This window comes from Prionailurus viverrinus, chromosome D2 (genome assembly GCF_022837055.1).
Source record: "Prionailurus viverrinus isolate Anna chromosome D2, UM_Priviv_1.0, whole genome shotgun sequence".
NCBI lineage: Eukaryota > Metazoa > Chordata > Mammalia > Carnivora > Felidae > Prionailurus > Prionailurus viverrinus.
The window spans coordinates 57,226,679-57,247,796 of NC_062571.1; the positions used below are offsets into that span (position 1 = coordinate 57,226,679).

Consider the following 21,118-nt stretch of genomic DNA (forward strand, 5'->3'; position numbering starts at 1 on the left):
CAATATCACAACCAGGATTTTGACATTGATATAGTAAAGACACAGAGTATGTTTATCACCAGAAAGATCTTTCATGTTATGTTTTTATGGTTACATCTACTCACCTCCTACCTCCATCCTGTCCTTAACTCCTGGCAACCACAAATACGTTCACTGTTTTTATTGTTTTGTCAGCTCAAGACTGCTATGTGAATGGAATCAGAGTATATAACCTTTTTTTAAATAAAAATGTTTATTTATTTATTTTTGAGAAAGAGAGAGCATAACGGAGGAGGGGCAGAGAGAGGGAGACAGAATACCAAGCAGGCTCTGAGCGGTCAGCACAGGCCCTACGTGGGGCTCAGACCCATAAACCGCGAGATCATGAGCTGAACTGAAGTTGGATGCTTAACTGACTCAGCCACCCAGGCGCCTCAGAGTATATAACCTGTTGCAATTGGCTTTCCTCACTCAGCATAATTCCGTTCAGATTCAAAGTTGTTGCCTGGGGCAATAGCCCATTCCTTTTTATTGATGAATAGTGTTTCATGGTACAGCCATACCATAGCTTGTGTAACCATTCACTTGTTGAAGGACAACTAGATTGTTTCCAGTTTGGGACCATTTTTTTCTATTTTATTTTTTTTTAATGTTGTTTATTTTTGAGAGATACAGAGTGCAAATGGGGGAGGGGCAGAGAGAAACACAGAATCTGAAGCAGGCTCCAGGCTCTGAGTTGTCAGCATAGGGCTGGACTCAGAGCTCGAATCACAACTGTGAGATCATGACCTGAGCCGAAGTCAGACAGTTATCTGACTGAGCCACCCAGGCGCCCCAGTTAGGGCCTATTAAAAGTTGCTATGAACATTCATGTACAAGCTTTTGCGTGACCTTAAAATTTCATTTTTCTGGGATAAATACACAGTTGGTAGGTCATATGATGATTGCATGTTTAGTTTTTTAAGAAACTACCAAAATGTTTTTTGGAGTGTTTTACATTTATATCAGTGTAAATGTATGACTGACTCATTTTCTCTGCATCTTTACCAGCTTTAGGCACTGTGACTACTGTTTAAAACATTTTAGCCATTCTGATAGGTGTGTTGTAACACTTCATTGTGCTTTCAATTTGCATTTCTCTGATAGCTAATGCTATTGAACATCTTTTCATGTATTTATTTGCCACCTCTATATCTTCTTTTTGTCCTGTCCCACCATCTGTATATCTTCTTTAAAAAAATTGTTTTCAATATTTATTTTTTGAGAGAGAGAGAGAGAGAGAGAGAGAGAGCAAGCAGGGTGGGGCAGAGAGAGAGGGAGACACAGAATCTGAAGCAGGCTCCAGGCTCTGAGCTGTCAGCACAGAGCCCAACATGGGGCTCAAATTTACAAACCATGAGATTATGACCTGAGCCGAAATCAGACACTTAACCGACTGAGCCCCGCCTGAGCCCCAGGCACCCCTATATCTTCTTAAATTAAATGTCTGTTTATGTCTCTTGCCTATTTTATGATTGGATTTTTTTTTTTTTTTTACTGTTGAATTTTGGAAGTTCTTTCTTTATATCTTTTAGATACCAGTCCTCTGCGAGGTATGTGGTTTGCAAATATTTTCTCCGAGTCAGTAGCTTGTCTTGTCATTCCTTTTTTTTTTTTTTAAGTTTATTTGTTTATTTTGAGAGAGAGAGAGAGAGGATCCCAAGCAGGCCCTGCACTGTCAACAAAGAGCCTAACATGGAGCTCAAACTCACGAACCATGAGATCATGACCTAAACCAAAATGAAGAGTCAGACACTTAACCTCCTGAGCCACCCATATGCCCCTTGTCATTCTCTTAACAGGTTTTCTACGGGACAAAAGTTTTTAATTTTGATGAAGTCCAATTTATCAATATTTTTATTTGTATTTATGCTTTTAGTGTCAACCCTAAGAAGACTTTTCCTAGCACTAGATGGTGAAGATTTTCTCCTGTTTTTCCTAAAAGTTTTATAGTTTTACAAGTCCATGACCCATTTTGAGTTAATTTTTGTAGGATGTGTGAGACTTAGGTGGAGGGTTTTGTTTTGTTTTGTTTTGTTTTTCTTTTCACTTCTGGATATTCACTTGCTCCAATATTGAAAAGATGATCTTTCTTCCATTGAATTACTTTTGCACCTTTATCAGAACTCAGTTGGGCATATTTGTGTGGTTCCATTTCTGGGTTCTCTGTTGCTTCCATTATCTATGTCTATCTATTCCTCTGTAAAACCATACAAAATTATTCTAAAGTTTATATGCAAAGGCCAAGGAATTAAAAACTAGCTAAAACAATTTTGGGAAAAAATAACAAAGTGGGAAGAATTAGTCTACTGATTTTAAGATTTAAAAAAAATTTTATTTTATGTTTATTTTTGAGAAAGAGTGTGTCAGAGTGTGAGCAGGGGAAGGGCAGAGAGAGAGGGTGACCCAGAATCTGAAGCAGGGTCCGAGCTGTCAGCACAGAGCCCGACATGGGGCTCGAACCCACGAACCATGAGATCATGACCTGAGCTGGAGTCAGACGCTTAACTGACTGAGCCACCCAGGCGCCCTTGATTTTAAGATTTATTATATACCTACAGTAATCAAGTCTGTGTGGTTTTGCAGAAGGTATTGAATTTTGTCAGATGCTTTTTCTTCATTGATTGATATGATCATGTGATTGTTTTTCCTCTTAGGCTGCTGATACGGTGAGTTACGTGGATAATTTTCTAATATTGAACCAGACTTGCATTCCTGGAATAAACCCCACATAGTCATGGTGTGTAACTTGTTCGTATGTTGCTGAGTTACATTTGCTAATTCTTAGTTGAAGATTTTTCTGTCTATGCATAGGAGATATTGGCATGTAGTTTTCCCCCTTTTTTGGCACTTTGTCTGATTTTGGTATCAGGGTAATAATAGCTTCATCAGTTGACTGGGAAGTATTCCCTCCTCTTCTGTTTTCTGGAAGGCACTGTGTAGAATTGGTGTTAAATCTTCTTTAAGCATTTTTTAGAATTCTCCAGTGAGGCCATCTGGACCTGGAAATTTCTTTTGAGGGGAGGTTTTTAAAAGTACAGCTCTGCCCTTGGCCTCCACTGACACCTCCCTGACCTGAAGGGGTAGGAATGCTTCCTTATTGCTTCCCACCTGGCCTCCACTGACTTTGCAAATATGTCTGGGGAGAGTGGCTTCCTTAAGTGTGGGCGGTGGTGTGAAAAGTTCTGACTTTCCTCCCTGGGCCTCTGCTGAAAACATCTGTTGTGGAGGGGGCAAAGTGGGGGGTAGAAGTTCTGGCTCCCAATTCAACCTTTGCTAGCCTGGGTGGGGGTAGGGCTATGGTTTTTTTCTGGGGTACTTGGCTGGAGCAGAGTGGTGATGGCCTAAAAGTTTTCCATCTTGCTGGGCTGCAACTTCTTGGTCCTTGGCTTGAGTGAACAGGCTTTTTTGGGAGCTTTTATTATCTGTACCCATTGAATGCATTTCAGCATCGCCGGCTGCTTCAACTTCAAGTGGAGGCCAGGGAACTTACTGCTGTGTTCCTTGGGTCCTGAAGTCCCTAGTTCATCTTCTTTCTCTCTACCTTTTGGAGTCTCATGTTTGTTTTTATATAATGTCCAAGGTTTTTTAGTTATATTTGTTGGGAGGAATAGGGCAAAGTACATTTATTCCCTCTTCCTGCAAGTGGAAACTCTAAGTTTCTTTCTTTCTTTCTTTCTTTCTTTCTCCCTTCCTTCCCTTCCTTCCTTCCTTCCTTCCTTCTTTCCTTCCTTCCTTCCTTCACTTCTTTTCTCCAGCCCTGAGATCAAGAGTTGTAGGCTCTGAGCCAGCCCTCTAAGTATTTTTCTAAATGGTAATCCCTCCCCGTAGAACATTAAACTATTTGAAAAAAATTTTGAAAAATTAAAAAGTAAGTATATTAAAACATCCTTCTTCTAGTTTTAAGTATTATATATATTAAAAACATAATTTATTATAATTTTGCTTTCCCAGCTTGAATAAAAACAACCTCATCAAAAATTTGTTTTTCTGCATCTACTCCTAGAAAAAAAAAATGAACCAATGAAAAATGCACAACACATGTATAGAAGGGCCCGCGTTTGCTTTTGCCTCAGGTTACATGTGGCAGGGCATGGGTCTGTTGGATCTGGTCTTTGTTTAAAACATTGACACTTTGTTCATTTATGGATTTTTTTTCTTGCATCGGTTTTGATTTTTAAAAAAATCTGGCACTAAATATTACTTACCTTGATGACTGATTTCTTTGGCATTCCCTTAAGTTTTGCATCTGAGCTGGTAGTCCCAGGCTAAGCGGGTAATGTTTTGTTTGGGTAAAGTGGGGGGTGGGCTCTAGATCTCCCTCACAGCTTATAGGTTTACCTCCAAGGGGCAGATTCACTCAGAGTTAGAGAAGGGACAGCTGGGGAGGCAAGCACGAGTCTCCTGGATGTGACGGTCCTCCTGGGATAGGATAGTCTATTCAGAGGGTGGAAGAACTGCAGAAGTGAGGCCCATCAGGGAACACACTGTCCTTTGTGTACTGGACATGCCACTGGGGTGGGACCTCTGCTCTCCACTCCCACCCACCTGCAGGAGAGTCGGTCCCAGAAGCTGCATTCCCCCAGGACAGGAAAAGGGGTAACTTTTAGGTCTCCTGGGATCGGGTCTCGCAGTGGCATTTTTCTCGTATGACTCTTGTGACGTGGGGTCGGTGTTGTCCTCTCCCTCGTTCTACAGATGAAGCAGCGGGCGGCCCCTTGGGAAGAGAGGATGTGTGCTGCCGTCCTAGCTCTCTGCATGCCATCCTGCCTTACTCTCCACTCTGTGCCTCCTCCTGTGCCAACTCTGGGCACACACTCAGGAATGCCTGGAACACCTTTCTGCTGCCTGGGCTGTGGGCTCAGCCACCCCAGGAGCAGCTTGATGTCACCCTATTGCCCTGCTTGAACACAATGTCCTTCCTCCGCCTTCCCACCCAGCCGGCCTCCTGCCCTGGCTATATTTAGGACTTTCCATGTTCTTTACACACCAAAGCATTCAATTCTTTCTGTGGGTCTGAGGAGGGGGCAACTCTGAGATCTTATACACCTATGGTGGACGAAGACTTTTTTCTAGGTACTTCTTGTTTCTATCCTCTCTCCTAGGTCTTTCCCACCCTGCTCAGGTTTTGGGTGAAAAGCCCAGGTTATTGGAACATCATGGCTGAGGCCAGGCTTAGGAGGAGGGTGGCTTGTCACTCATTCCAAGAAAAAATTCCCTGGCGTCGAGTGGTAAATAGTTACTAGTCAGTCATTCATCAGTGGCTCTCAACTTTTTTACCCCAAGAAACCCCTTTTATTATTTTACCCTTCGTGAAGCCCACCCTTCTAAGGTTTTAACTTCCCTTCAAATAAAACTTTATTAAGTAATGATTACATTCTTAGTTTTTGGGTAGTCAAAGAGTCTTCTAACACTTCTGATCAGCATGAAATAACCAGTTGCTATGCCAAAAGCCAAGAAGCTCGATAATTCATTTTCTGTAAGACCCCATGCATGATTTTAAGTTATGACAATAGCTTATTTTTTTAGAACTTGCTCAGATTTAGTGAGCATTTTTTTAGAACTTGCTCAGATATAGTAAGTTCATAATATAAGGTTACACAGTGAAACTTGTCAGGGCAACTGATGCGTTGTTTTTCAGAGTTGGGGTCAGCGAGGTGCTATGGGTGGGTGGGGGTCCCTGCTGCAGGGCCAAAGTCTGGACTATGCCTATAGTTCTCACACACCCTTCCCCTTCCTGACTCCCAGGGCACACCAGGCCTGGGAACTGGTTCCTGGAACCTGGGCTGCAGACCTGTGATGATCTAGTGCCCAGGCCCAAAGTATTGCTATCTTCTTGCATCCCAGCTTGATGACCAAATGCCACTTTTCTCCCCAATGGGGTGGATTTTACCCCTAAAACAAGAGGAGGTGACTTCCTTCCTTAATCTGAATTTTTGGCATCGTGTTCTCTACTGCTGACCTGCCTTCTGGTCTCTCAATCCGGATTTCCAATCTACCCTGGTGTCACAGATTTGATAAAGTTACTTTACAAAGGGGGGCGCCTGGGTGGCTCAGTCGGTTAAGCGACAGACTTCGGCTCAGGTCATGATCTCTCAGTTTGTGAGTTCGAGCCCCTCATTGGGCTCTGTGCTGACAGCTCAGAGCCTGGAGCCTACTTCAGATTCTAAGTCTCCCCCTCTCTCTACCCCTCCCCTGCTCACCCTCTGTGTCTCTCTGTCTCTCAATGATAAATAAACGTTAAAAACAAAAAGTTACTTTACGAGGGGAAGAGGGTGGGAACCTTAACTTTCTGAGAGTGACACGTGTCTGGATCCCAGACATGCGTGGGCAGGGATTCCCCAGTTTCTTCTAAAAGGCCCTGCTTCACAGGTGACCCGGCGCTTTGGGATCCCTGGGCTGAAGAAAACCATGGACTGGTTTGGCTACTACGGAGGCCCCTGCCGCGCCCCCTTACAGGAGCTAAGCCCCACGGATGAGGAGGCGCTGCGTATGGATTTCACCAGTAATGGCTGGCTCTGAGAGCAAGGAGAGGCCATGCCTGGCCTGAGCCCATCTCGTCTTCCTGCCTTGCTTGTACCTGGAGCTGAAGAGGCACATGGGCCTATTTCCCTAGTTCAGCCTTGCAGGTAGCCTCTGACCAGGCTCTGCTGTGCACACCCACTTCCTATTTTCATAGTCCTATGACTGCTGGCATTTGTATCCTGAACTCTGGCTCTCTAGAGACCTTCAGTCTGGGAAGGAGCAAGTGCTTTCCTGTGCCCCAGGACATGTGACTAGGAGCCAGAGGGGAAGAACAGGGGGGGCAACCAGGTACAAGGAAGGTCATGTATCTTACTGATGGGAAGACCGCTGAGACTTGGGGTATACACCTGAGCCCAGCACATGCAGCACAGAGCCCGGGCTATTCTTAAGAACCCAAGTTCTGACTCCTTCCAGGGAAAGTGGTGGGTTAGGAAACCTGGTCAGAAAAGCATCACTAGCCTTTGAAATCCAACCCCACCCCCACCCCGTCTGCATTCCAGACACAGCGCTCTTTCCTAAACCCATTTCGATCATCTCATAGTCTCATCTCTAGCCTTGATCTTAACTAGAGAGCACAGACCCGGCCCAGTGACTTACCAGAATTGGTAAATAATGACACCTGGTGGATAAATGTTACATTCTAGGAGACTTCTAGCTAACCTAGGTCTGAAACATTAGGGAAGAAGACTTGGCCTGAGACCTGGCCATCCTCTTGCCTGTAGGCACTGTGCTTTTGTTGTTAAAAATAATATTTTGTTCTTGCAATAAAGTTGAGTAAGTTAAAACAGTGTGGCTATGTAAAAATTGACACTTCACTGCTAAGCAAGCCTTAGGTTTCCTGCCTAGATGTCAAGAACCTTCCTAGAGGCAATTTAACTTTTTTTAAGTTTATTTATTTTTGAGAGGAGAGGAAGCGTGTGGTGGGGAGGGACAGAGAGGGGGGAGGGACAGAGGATCTGAAGCAGGCTCTGCACTGACAGCAGAGAGCCCAGATGTGGGGCTTGAACTCAGGAACCATGAGCCAAACTCAGGAACCTGAGCTGAACTCTGACACTTAACTGAGCCACCCAGGCGCCCTGAAGCAATTAAACTTGTCAAGGCCTTCTCAGCTTTGAGAGAGGCCTTAACAATACTCAGCAAACAGGTATTAGATTAGCAGTGGCCTAGAGGAAAGGCTTAGTTGAAGTTTTGAGTGGGAGGCAGGAGGCAAAAAAGTTCAACTAAGATTTTTAGAAACATGTAGCCCATTAATCAGAAAGGTTGCTTTCTCCAAAAATGTTTAACTTTTAGTGATACTTGACTAGTGGCAGTAAACCAAGGATGAATTTTTTAAAAATTACTCTGGCTGAAAAGGAAGGTAAACAGATTCTTGTTTAGGACAGAGGCTAGAGGGAAGGTGTGAATCTTCAACTGAAATCCGCCATCTGGATGGTACTGAGGCTTGGGGCTTAGCACTTGGGCTCTTCTCACAGGCAAAGTCTGGCAGATCTGGGCTCAGCGGAGAATCTAGCTTAAGGAATGGGGCAAAAAATTAGGACTCGGGAGGCTGGCTAGTACACTGGTAAAGCACTCAACCTCTGGGCTTAAATTAAGCAGGCCTGCATTTAAGTTCTTAGACCTGCCACTTATGGTCTGGGGACCTTGGACAGCTACTTCGCTGCCCAATCTGATCTGTAATTTGGGGATAGTTAAAACAGTCCCTTTCTCTCCGGGCTATGTAAGATCGTGTGTGTAAAAGGGGTTAATACTCTGGTTTCTCTTCAGATCGTATAAATCTTTCGCCTTTTACTAAAAGGGGTTAGCATGACTGGTGAATGTTGCACATTAGCTCAGCTGGGGAAGGATTACTCTACTTGTTGCAGAAGAAGGGAAACCCCAGCAGGAGTTGACCTGCCTGAGGTAACCCAGCAGGTGTGACAATAACTGGTCTCAGGACGTGGGTACTCTTGACGCTCCGGGCAAGGATACAGTAGAAAGTGATTTGGAATCAGAAAGACTGAGAGACAAATCCCACTCAGTTCTGCCACTTCCTAGTTTGGGCAACCTGAGTCTGTCTGATTAAAAAAAAAAAAAAAAATGCCCCTACCCTGCAGAGGTCTTGAGAATTAGGTACTATGTAGTAAAGCGTGCAATGTCGGTACTAAGTCCCCATCTGTGATTAACTTTTAGAAACAGCAAATGGGTTGATTCATGAGGATGCAGAGCAAGAGTAAAGTGATGAAGTATAGGCAGTTCTGGTGATTTGTTTATTCCTCATAAACACTCGTTTCTACAGTACAACTCAGAGAATACATGGAGGCACACGGCTATAATTTCCACCACAGTCTGCTGTTGAGGAGACATTCAGTGTGAGGATAAGGGGCTGGGAGTGGGCTGGGCGTGTCTGGGTCACAGGATAATTGGGGGGCCTCCATGATGAACTACATAGGGATCCTATCGGTCAAGATCTGACCTCCCAGGCCTGATGGCCAAGCTCATGGTGGAAGAGTAAACAGTGGACCAAATGCAGGGAGCCAAATTCTCTTTTGGTTCACTGCATTCCTAGAATGGGTCCAATTCTACCCAAACCCCAAGGGGTTGAGGTGGGTCTGACCTCCTAGTCCACTGGGAAGGGGCTGTGTCAGCCCAAGCCATCCCTAAGGATTCAATTACTCCGTGATAGGGCCTGAAATGGGCCAGGGATGTCTGCCCTTCACCCTGGAGTAACTAAAAAGTACAAGTCCTAAGGTGACTCTTTACATCAGTGTCTTGACTATCCCCAGAAGGGATCCTGTCCCGTCTAAGAAAGGAGAGGCACAAAAAAGGGAACACATTAGCTGCTGGAACTCAGGTAAGGAAGACAGCTTATAAAGTCAAGGGACAGGGAAACAGCACTCTTACCAAACCCTTCACAGGGGGAATAAGCAGACACAAATAGCAGTCTGGTAAGACAAAGGGGGAGGCCTGGAGCCATGAAGTCGACCAGCAGCAAATGGGGAGGCGGCGGGGGGACACGCAGAAAAGCTCTGGCCGTGGCTTTCACAGGACTGCTAAACTGCCTAAGCCACCCCTGCCTCTCTCCCTGTTTCTTCGGGGGGGCACAAAGCATTAGCCCTAATTTGGGGCTGGGATCAACTGCCCCAAATACAGGTGGAACGAAGAGGCTCTGCCCCGCTTGGCAGGAAATCAAGGAGAGGCAGGTCTGCACTGGGCAACCCAAGGTGTTAGGGACACAGAATACCAACAAGTGAGAGAAGGAAAGAGAACTGGTGACCCTGCTGTGGGCAGCGGGGCCCGAGTCTCAGAATTCTGTGATGGAATCCCTGCCTGGCGGGTGTGGGGGCGTCCCAAGGCTTCTGCTCTCTGCGGGCATCCTCATGTCCTCTCACAGCCAGTACATCTGTTCACCTTGAGTGAGTAACAGGGCCTTTGCTTTACCCAGTACTTGTCAGCTGGCACACGACGCCCCGTCAGGCAGTGAGATTTCTGGCGGACTTGGAGGCGCTCTGGGCCCGCTGCACGACTGCGGAACACTTCTCACGCCGCAGCAGCTTGTTATTCTCAAACAGGCCTTCGTTGCGAGGTATTCCATGAGAACCATCGGGGAAAGTCAGCAGGCCTTGGAGGGGGACAGAGAAAATTCGGGATGGACGAGGGCGTTAGTGACTCAGGGAGCGGCCTGATGCCAAGCCGTGAGGAGGACTCACAGGTCTGCTCTGGAGTGCAGTCCACGCACTCGATGAATAGGAATGAGGGCCCGGTCACTCTGGATCGCTGGACACCCATAAAAGCACTACAGCTGACAAGGTGTCCCTCCGCCCGTATGATGCTCCCCCAGTCACCCGTCCTGGTGGGCTGTGACTTACCAAAACCATCCACTCTGCCATTTTTAAATTCCCCTTCAAATGTCATGTTGTCATGTCGAATGAAGACTCCAACGCCGTTAAACTTGCCCTGGGCGAACTCCCCCTCGTACCTGCAGAAACACGACACGTTAGCCTTTAGAGGGGTAGTGGGCAGTCCAGGTTAACTGCATGAAGCAGCTACCAATAAGTGTTGTTTATTTATTTATTTTGAGAGAGAGAGAGAGAGAGAGAGAGAGAGAATGAGCAAGGGTGGGACAGAGAGAGGGAGAAAGACAATTTTCAAGCAGGCTCCATGCTGTCAGTGTGGAGCCCGCTGCGGGACCCAATCTCATGAACCATGAGATCATGACCTGAGCCAAAACCAAGAGTCAGACACTCAACCAGCTGAGCCACCCAGGCGCCCAGTAAGTGTTCCTTATTAATGCCAAGGAGCAAGCTCCACCCTGCCCCCACTCACCCCACTCCCAACCGGCAGATACGGGCCAGAGAGCAAGTGTGATGTGAGGCTCTAATTTCAAGGCGATAACAGAAGAGAATGGCAGTGGGGTGGAAGGTCGCTCAGCGACACGCCATTTCAAATTTTAGATCTATTTATAAAGTAACTAATAAAAGAACTGCTTCCTCCTTGCCTGTTTTCAGAGGACCTGGGACATCTCAGGTCTGACCAGCTATTTATCACTACCAAAGCTGAGAAAGGAATGACCCAGTACTCGCCTTGAGCCATCTGAGAAGGTCAGTACCCCGAAGCCATTGAAGAGCCCATTCTCAAAATGACCCAGGTAGGTGCCGCCATCTGCAAACATCAGTTGACCAAAACCATGTCTGCGGCCTGAGCAAAGAGAAAGACAGTCGTCAGGTTGGGATGGGGCAGCCTCAGGGACCCCCCCTCGCTGCTTAACATCTGTTGCCTTTTGCCACCCCACCCACAAAGGAAAGAAGAGAAGCAGTGACGCTGGCAGGGCAGAGAGCTACTACCCAGAGTCAGGCAGGAAAATCTGGCTCCCTGGACCTTCCCATCTTGTCACAAATATCAGATTGGCAGCAGGTCTCTGTAGGTATGAATGATAAGAGGCCCTCTACTGTGTGTCACACACTCTTCTGAGCTCTTTGTGCTTATCATCTTATTTAATCCTCACGGCGTTAGGAGGTGGGCACAGTACTATTATTGTTCCCATTTCACAGATGCAGAAACCAAGGCTAGGGAGAAGCCAAATCGCTTACTCGAGATCACAGAGCAGTTAAGTAGCAGAGCAAGAGAGCAAATGCGGCAGGCATCCTGGCCAGAGAGCCCTCAACACCTACTTATGCTGCCCTCTGAGGAAAACAAGTGCCCCTCTGCACCTCGAAGCCAGGGCTCCAACCTACCAGCCAGAATGACGACGCTGGTTTGGGCTTGGTCAGGTCAGCAGGGCTGTGCTTACCCACTGACCTACCAGAAAACAGCAAGATGCTGGAGGAGCAATCCTGTCCTCTAACAGAGTACGACGGAGCCCTTGCAGGGGACAGAGGGTGGCCGCTCTAAATGGCTGGAGCCGAGGGGACAGCAGGTGCTGGGGAGGCAGGGGAGAGGCACGGGGGTGTACTGAGACAAGGTCACACCCAGTTGCACAGTTTCTCCTCTCAAGGCTCAAGGATTCATCAGCTGCAGGGATCTAGCGTGAAAAGATGTGGGTGCGTGTCTGGAAACAGCCTGAATGTCTCTTCACTGACTGTGGGAAGTGAAGGCTCCTCTCCTCGGGGTGGTTCCTGGCTTGATGGGACTGGACCCACGAGGCTTTTAAGTGGCCAGACTGTGTTTCTCAGGCTCTGAAGAATTTCACCATTCCTATGAATAGTTACTTCCGAATGTAATGAGCTGTCACAGGAAATTCAAGGCAATGGATGTCATTTGCTCTCAAGCGTCTGTCCTAATTTCTAGATCTTCCTTAACTTTTTAAGATGCACTAGAACCAAGTCATTACAATCAATTCTGCACTTTCTAATTTATGGGCACTTAAAATAATTCATTGTACTCTGCCTGGTACATAAGCATTTATAAAAACAATTCCCACATGATTAAAGGGTAAAAGGATACTAAAACACTTTATATTCAGAACTGCTAAGATTTAACTCATTGCTGGAGACTGGGCAAACAACAGCATTTTCTAATTCCTTTACTTAAGCCTAAAATCAAATAAAGGAAAGGCGCTATTCAGATTAAATCCTGGACTTAGACATGAAGACTCATCCAGCTGGCTTCTATAGCTTTATGTGTTTGTCCTTTAGTCATACGAAGTATTCGTCACTTGACCCCTAGGGGCCCTCTCACCTTCCTTCCACTCGCCGCGATATTCCTCCCCACTAGAGTAGGTGAAGGAACCTTTTGTGAGGGTCATGATGCCAGCTTATGGAAGAAAAGTATGAAAACTGCAGGGAACAAGCAGAGGAGAATCGGAGTCACAGGATGGCTGGAGGAAAGGCCAGCAAAGCAATTTTACAGATATATTCTATATACTTACCAGCCTGGTAAGTATATAGATATTACCTTAGATACATTTAACAAATATACCCACCTCTCCAAACCCCACCCGCAACCATCCCCTCTGTTCAAGCAGTCTTATCCTCCTACTGATCTTAAAAGTTATCAGCCAGGGGGCACCTGGGTGGCTCAGTCAGTTAAGCCTCCGACTTCGGCTCAGGTCATGATCTCGCAGTTCATGAGTTCGAGCTTCACGTCGGGCTCTGTGCTGACAGCTCAGAGCCTGGAGCCTGCTTCGGATTCTGTGTCTCCCTCTCCCTCTCTGACCCTCCCGTGCTCTCTCTGTCAGGAACTGAATAAACATAAAAAAAAAATAAATAAATAAATAAATAAATAAATAAATAAATAAAAAGTTATCAGCCAGTTCCAATTTTCTATGACCTGGGATAGAAACTGAGGATTAATCTACAAATATTGGCTTGATACCTACTATGTGTTTAGTTGATGTATAAAATATAGTCTCTTCCCTCAATGAGTTTGCAATCTAGTTGCTGAGGCTAATAACTGAACCACTGAACAAGACGAGAGGTCATGTAATTAAGCATCAGACTGGATGGCAGAGATGAACAAAGACAAGATAGCATGGGCCACAAACAAGCAGTGAAGAGGGCAAAGGGCAGCTGCAGATAGAGAAAAGCTGGGCAATGAACGCACAAGGAGCAATGATGCCTGTATGTTCGGTGGAAAAATATTAATGTGGGTTTTACTGCAGTTGAAGGTTTATTTAAGGAGTAACAGGAAACAAGTCTGTCTTAGGTACTCAGCCGAAATCTGAAATCTGAAAAAACCTTTCAGATTTCATCCAAACGCCCTCATTTTATAGATGGAGAGACAGAAGCCCAGAGAAGTTATAAGCAAGTCTGTGCCCGAGCTGGAACGAGTGCCCTGGCTTCCCCTGACTGCTGCTGGTTCTTTCTCTCTTGTATTGCATGCTCTGCTTTCAGGGCCAGGCTACCTTAAGGAGACCTTCGAAAGCTAGGCAGAAGAGTCTACAGCTAATAAGACGGGGGAAAGGGGAAGGTTCTGGGGGTTTGTGAACAGGGATGTTAATATGAAAGCGGCGCTCATGGAAAATGAATGTGGAAGCGGGAAGCAGGATGCTTTGGAGCAGCAAAAGCCTACAGCCAGAAAAGCTTGCAAGGCGGGAGATGTGCTAATTCAGTAGACTGTGAACATGAGCACAAATTACTCCCCCTCTGCTCATGCCCTTGTGATGTGACATGGCAGCACCTCCATTAACAGGCAGTTTGTTCCTCCACGCACTGGGTCTGGGTGGGTTCTATGACTTGCTCTGGCTAATGGAACGCGGACAAACGTGATACAGCAGAGGTGTGCAAAGCGCCTATACACTGGGCTTGCCTTCTCACTGCACTTGGAACTGTTCTGCCCCCATGTGGACAAGCCCGGGCTAGCCGGCCGGTGACAAGGGGTCACGTGGAGCTGTCGTACCAACTGACCACAGATGCAGGGTGAGCTCGGGCATGACCAGCGGAGCTGCTCTCGAGCCCAGCTCCAAATTAATGACCCACAGAATCACGGACTAAATACATGGTTGTTATTTTAAGCCATGGTGTGTTATTACCCAGAAAAAGCTAACTGATACACCCAGGTACAAGATCATAAGACCTGAGCTAAGGGGATAACAGCATAATGGGAGCAGAAGGAAGGAATAAGTAGGACAGAGAGGCTGGCTAGGTATGGCTTCACAGGTGTAGTAAAAGAATGCTTGTATTCGATTCAAAGATATCCAATAAGAAGGGGGTTAAGGCAAACCATAAGAGACTCTTAAATACAGGGAACAAACCGAGGGTTGCTGGAGGGGTGCTAGGTGGGGGATGGGCTAAATGGGTGATGGGCATTAAAGAGAGCACTTGTTGGGATGAGCACTGGGTGTTATATGTAAGTGATGAATCACTAAATTCTACTCCTGAAATCATTATTACACTCTGTGTTAACTAACTTGGATTTAAACAAAATTTAAAAATTAAAAAAAAAAGAAGGGGGTTAAGATAACCCAAAATATCATTAAATGCATAGACAAACAGAATCATCTGACATATTTTTTAAAAATGCAATCCCTAGTCCTTTTATAATTTCCTAGGTCTTTTTACTCACCTCATCTTTTCCAGATCTAAGCAATAAAACATTTTGGCAAGTGACTGTGACAATGCAGAGTCCTAGGCCCACAACCAGATCTACTGAATCAGATTTTGTAAGTTAGAGCCTGGGAATCTGCAGTTTCAACAAGCACATCGTTAGACTGTTAAACATTTGAAAGCATGGGAACTACTACTCCAATAAACAGCTATACTATGTGTGAAAGTTCCCTGACCTAGAAATCATCATTGAAAGGTCCCCTGTTATTAACAGTGAAGCTAGAGTCTGACCCTCAAGCATCTGATTGAGTTACGACAGGACAAGTGCACCCCTTCTTCACAACATGGGGGCCAGACCTGGAGGACCAAACAGGAGTGAGATTTTAAATCCCTGCAGGCCTGGCGCCAATGGCTAGCTTCTTTCAAGTCCCAGAAAAGCTCAAATCACACACAACATTAAGGGTTGTATTGCTGTCTCCATTATGGAACATCAAGATGGGGTCGCCAAAAGTAGGTTCCACAGTACAAGAGGGATCTGGCATGTTTGATACTAAAATGCTTTAAATGTTCAACTTGGAGGGGCACCTGAGTAGCTCAGTTGGTTAAGCGTCTGACTTTGGCTGAGGTCATGATCTCGCGGTTTGTGACTTTGAGCCTTGCATTGGGCTCTGTGCTGACAGCTCAGAGCCTGGAGCCTGCTTTGGATTCTGTGTCTCCCTCTCTCTCTCTGCCCCTCCCCTGCTCATGCTCTGTCTGTCTGTCTCTCTCTCTCTCTCTCAAAAAATAAATATTAAAGAAATGTTTTTGAAGATAAAAAATAAAAAAGCAAACCAAAAACCAGACACCTAAACTCACACATTCACATCTACTGTAATGGAAATTTCTTTAAAGTCTCATTATAAAAATGCTACCAACGTGATTCAAATAACATTTTGGAAAAAAAAAAAATCAGCCAATGTTGACTAATGAGGTGAAAATTCTAAGGTGAGGAAAAGTAAACTACAATTGCCACTCGTGTATTCTTTATCACCACCCTACGGGATATTTTGATTTTGGCCTCTGTCATGATGCTTTTTGATACAGATGCCGCAAGCCCAGAAATGGTGTGATGTGCAAACAGCTGGGCCTGAACAGAGTGGGGCTCAGTGACATCTTCTGGGCCCTGGCCCTGTCTCAAAGCTCGCGTTTCTTCCCAGCTATGAGGACAGATGAGTTTTGAGAATCCCTTGCTCTCACCCAAACCTGGAGCCGCATTTGTTTCTACCTCCTTAATGAGGCCAGCTTCGGAAGCTCTTCCAGTGATGTCTGGGAGCCCCTTCCACAGCGTCCCCAGGGATTTTCTCGCTGTTGTGGCGACTTGGGAGCTCCATGTCCAGGGTCTCTCACACAGCAGAAGATATCCTGAGACAGGGGCCATTTTCTTCGTGTGTTAAAGCCCCTCAAAACCTCTGGGGCTATCTTCTCTGAGAGATGACGCTGGTTCCTGGTGTGCCATCTCTGTCCCATCAACGTTCCACAAGGTCAGCATCCAATTTCAGGTCCACAAGCCTCTTGTTGTCAGCCCGGCATCAGTGTGCCTGGGGTAGAGGCCAGCATGACTGTGCTGCAAATACAACATTAATGAGAGGAAGAGAAGCAGTTTCCCACTGAAACTGCCAGAGGAAAACTTTCCAGTCCAGATAGGCTTTGATAACTACAGGCCGTCTTCAGCTCTTCCCAGAACTAGTGAGGTCAGCACGCTGAAAACGCAGCTTATGGCACAAAGCTGAAATATTTCATTCCTTCAAAACAAGTCAGAATCTTAAGGGCCATATCTTATAATAAATCTTATAACTAAACCACCGTTCCAAAACATAAAACACAAAATCATTATTCAGGCAGTAAGATGATAAGATAAAGGCATTTCCTTTTGATGTTTGGCAGCTGTTAACTTGTCTTCACTCAGAGGTCTGGAAGGAGTTCTTGTGGTGTCATGTGAGGAGTCAGTTTGACTGCCCAATGGCTCATGGGGAGAGAGAATCCCAAGCCAGCTCTGCGCTGACAGCACAGAGCCCAGTGCGGAGCTCAAACCCACGAACTGGGAGATCATGACCTGAGCCAAAGTCAGATGCCTAACTGACTGAGCCATCCAGATGCCCCTATTTTTTTTTTTTTTTAAGTAGGCTCCATGCCCAACATGGGGCTTGAACTCAAGACCCTGAGATTAAGAGTTGCATGCTCTACCAACCGAGCCAGCCAGGCACCCCTGTTTGCTTTTTCTCAAGGCTACATGAAATTTCCACATAGTGGCATCCCACTCCTTTCAGATGGACTAGTAGAAGGTCCCTGAAAGAAAGTGAACAGTGTTTCTCCAGTTTGAAGACTATCTTTGGACAAAGTATTAGCCGGCCACTCAAACTGTAAACTTTGCCACTCTTTTGGTATGCTGTTAGCTCTTAGGGAATATATCCTAAATTTTCCAGTGAAACTTGAGAGATCATCCTCTACCCAATGGGGCAGGTTGTATTTTCCAAAGACGTTTGCAATCATATCTCCTGTATTACACGTTCTACAATTTGACCTTGCCACTGTTCCATGATAAAGATGGAGTGTAACTCTTCTTCTCTGAATCTGGGCAGGCTTATGAATGCTTCAACTGACAGAACACGATGGAAGCAATGGTGTGTTCTAAGGTCAGATCAGAAAAGGTGATGCATCGGGCACCTGGGTGGCTCAATGGGTTAAGCGTCTGACTCTTGTTAGTAGCTCATGTCAAGATCTCACGGTTTGTGGGATCAAGCCCTGAGTCGGGCTCTGCACAGACAGTTTGGAGCCTGCTTGGGATTCTCTCTCTCCCTCTCTCTTTGCCTCTCCCCCAATTTGTGTATGCTCACTCTCTCTCTCAAAATAAATAAAACTTAAAGAAAGAAAAGAAAGAAAGAAAGAAAGAAAGAAAGAAAGAAAGAAAAAGAAAGAAAGAAAAGGTGATACATCTACCCTCTTGCTCAATGGGACACTTATGCTTAGAGACCTGAGCCACCACATGAGAAGTCTGACTACCTGGAGGCTAATGTGCTGTGAGGAAGCTAAGCCACAAAGAGCCACGTGTTGGTGCTCTAGTTGGCTGCTCTCAACTTTGAATCAGCCCAGCCCAGGCACCAGCTGTGAGCAAAGGAGCCTTCAGATGATTCTAGCTCCCGGCCATTAAGTCAGCGTCCCATCTAAGGTATCATGGAGCAGAAGGAGGTCATCCCCATGATGCCCTGTACAAATTCCTGACTCACAGAACCTGTGAGCATCATATGGTTGTTCTAAGCAGCTAGATTTGGGGTAATATATTATATGGCTATATAGTAAGTGGAACATCATCTCTCCACTTAACCCTGCCACCATCATCTCTCATTTGTTTTTCAAAAATACATTTCCATTCCTTTTTTTACCTAGGGAGACAGAGCAAACTCCCTTCAACAGCTGGTCAAAATGACGCCCATCCCCAAGAACATAATCAGAAGCGCTAATTAAGGAAACACATGTAGACTCTATGGCCTCAGGCCATGGTTGAACACATTTGACTAGAAACTTCTACCTAGTCCAAATAATTGATACCGTCACCACCTGGGACAGTGTCGGGATCTTCATTTATAACTTCTGTCACTAGCCATGCTAAGTAATAGTCACTTTGCATATCCAATGACCCAAAAAGAAATCATGGTCATTGAGACAAATCTAGTTCAATACAGTATAGCCAGTGCTAATGAAGACTGAAAACCCAACACTTTAATAAGCATGTAAACCAGTATTTGTGTCAGTTACCATAAAAGCCTTTTTAAAGAGAACAGGTGGCCTAGGAGTTTAGGCTTCAGCTATGCATACGGAATCTAGTCACAAAAGCAAGAACATTCATGCCTCTAAACAGATACCCACCCTTTCTGCTCTTTTGGTAGATGCGTTGCAAAGGATCAATCCAAACATTTATCTAAAAGAAAATAACTATTTTGTCCCTGAAATGAATACACGATTGGTCTGCACAACAGACTACCTCCCTGCTATCTTTATTTTCTCTTGACCCTGACATTTCCAAATAGAACTTGGAGACAGGAATGTAACTTTTATTTGTATTCCATTTGTCTTTTTTCAGATCTTAGAAATCAAACTTGTTAAAAAAAATACTTATGCATTCACAATAACTTGTGTCCAAATTCAGAGGATTAAAAACTAACATAAAAAGGAACAGATTTTCAGTTTAAGAATACTGTTTTGAGACAGCCAGCTTTTCCCACATATACCTTTACATGGTTCCTCCAAAGTCTCCCCAGAGTATGAACGTCTTGTCAAAGTTCTCTTAATTATAAAGGAAGCAGTCTTAGGCTTTCAGAATCCTAAAGAGAAGAGGAAGAGCTTGATGAACAAAACAGGCTTGTAAGAAACCTAGAACAAAAAGTCAAACATTCTTTTTTAAATGTTTTAAATGAGCTTGAAAAAACTGTTTTTTTCTTATAAGTCTGCAAGTCTTTTTACTGTAAATCTCCCTTGAACTCGAAAAGTAAAAAAAAAAAAAAAAATTAATAAAAATGTGTTGCTACTAGATAAAGGTCTTATTTAGGAAGACCGGTGTGGCGATTAGATCGAAGAAAGTGGGAAGAAAATCCTGACACTAGAACTGAGGGTAGTAAAAAAACGAAACAAAACAAAACAAAACAACCTAGGGGTGATGGGGACGGCCACGATACTATTCTGTTTCATGGAAAAGAAAATGCCTGGACCGGGTTTTAATAAAGCCGAGTTACGCCCGCGGATATCTAAGCAGTTTGGAGGTGCCACCCAGCAGGGGTGCCACCATGAATTGAGGCATCTCATTCCCCAAGCCTCGTTGTGTGGGACGTCTCTCCACCAGAGTGTGAGAGGCGGACCCAGGGCAAACAAAGCCCTAGACCCAACTAACAACACTTCCTAGTCGATTTCCCACCCCGTTCTTGCATCCCAGCACCGATCCTTCCCTCTACCCGAGCTCTGCTCTCCCGCCTGGGTCAGGTCTCTGCTCACACTGGTCTGCCACCCACTCCGGACGCAGCCCCCACCCACGCGCTAAGCCGGGTACCGTGGGCTCTCTCGGACTTCGGCCCCAGCGGTAGAGACTGGAGGTCTGGGTTTGACACCCTATGGACCCCACCCTCTGGTCAGCGCGTCCTGGGTGGAGTCACGATCCCCAGCCGGTTATCTCGGGATGGTCTCCTCAGTCCCTTCCTCACCGACCACATTCTCCTGGCCCCCTCCCTCCTGCTCTGCCAGCCAACCTGAGCTCCGCCTTTCGGGATGACAGTCACGCCCCGACGCGGGGATCCAGCTGCCGGGACCGCCGCTCCGCCGGGATCGCCCCTGCCACCTGCCTCTCCACCACCTCCACCAGAGACTGCCCCACTTGACGCCGCCATCCCCGGCGGCCGCACTGGGCGCAGTTCCCGCTGCCCATTGGCTGTTACCTAGGCAACCGGGAGCAACGCCACTCTCCATTGGTCCGGCCCGAACTCTGCGCCATCTTTGTGCGGGGCGGAGTGTCTCTGGATCTCTGGACAAACATCCGAGAGAGGGGTGGGGCTGAACCCATGATCCCACCTTGGCCACCCTGGCGAAGACCTCAGGTCTTACCTACCCAGAGACAACCTAGCCGAAATGTCACACACACAACAAAACAAAACAAAACCTGAGTCAGAAGCAACAGTGACCACCATCTCAAGGGGCTCCGATCCTGTGCGGACCTTCAGAGTTGTAAATGGCCCCTCCCTGGAGTTTAAGGGCAGAACCCAAATCTGGCTTTTGAGGTTCGGTTTTGTAAATGGTAACATGCTAGACTAGGCAACTGCAGTTGAATGAGCGTCAACCCTGTGCCAGCACTGTGGTATCGGGACACTTCTGCATTCATTCGTTGTTAGGATTTGTGCTGTCATTACTCAGATCCTTTGTATTTATAGTGTTGTGGTGTCTGGGTGGCTCAGTCCTTAAGCTCAGACTCTTGATTTCGGCTTCAGGTCAGGATCTCAAACAATGAGATGGAGTCCCGCCTGTGACTCTGCGCTGAGAGCACGGATCCTGCTTGGAATTCTCCCCCCACCCCCCGGCTCTCTCTCTGTGCCCCCACC

General features: G+C 46.0%; 2 protein-coding genes across 15 annotated transcripts in view; one reads left to right on the top strand and one right to left on the bottom strand.

Moving 5' to 3' along the window:
* The window catches only part of HOGA1 (4-hydroxy-2-oxoglutarate aldolase 1), a 36,977-nt gene extending 15,859 nt beyond the window's left edge, over positions 1-21,118 (top strand). Inside the window, exons 7-8 of one of the 5 annotated variants that reach the window (XM_047825833.1) lie at positions 1,554-1,571; positions 6,391-7,301. In XM_047825833.1, coding sequence (XP_047681789.1) covers positions 1,554-1,571; positions 6,391-6,540 — 168 coding nt within the window. In that variant the 3' untranslated portion in view covers positions 6,541-7,301. Of the gene's footprint in view, positions 1-1,553; positions 1,572-2,675; positions 2,688-4,716; positions 5,087-6,390; positions 7,302-21,007 lie in introns of those variants that run through there. The other 4 variants (XM_047825834.1, XM_047825836.1, XM_047825835.1 and 1 more) reach the window with 4 other exon arrangements.
* MORN4 (MORN repeat containing 4) lies at positions 8,599-20,414 on the bottom strand. 10 transcript variants are annotated; one of them, XM_047825845.1, is made up of 7 exons: positions 20,276-20,414; positions 19,268-19,360; positions 16,267-16,605; positions 12,697-12,794; positions 11,103-11,217; positions 10,389-10,498; positions 8,599-10,141 (listed from the first exon to the last, which is right to left on the bottom strand). In XM_047825845.1, the coding sequence occupies exons 4-7, from the start codon at positions 12,761-12,763 to the stop codon at positions 9,993-9,995; spliced, it is 441 nt and encodes a 146-aa protein (XP_047681801.1). In that variant the 5' UTR covers positions 12,764-12,794; positions 16,267-16,605; positions 19,268-19,360; positions 20,276-20,414; the 3' UTR covers positions 8,599-9,992. The 10 variants fall into 10 exon arrangements, with proteins under 10 accessions (XP_047681801.1, XP_047681803.1, XP_047681802.1 ...); XM_047825847.1 differs by having other exon boundaries at positions 16,239-16,605; XM_047825846.1 differs by lacking the exon at positions 16,267-16,605.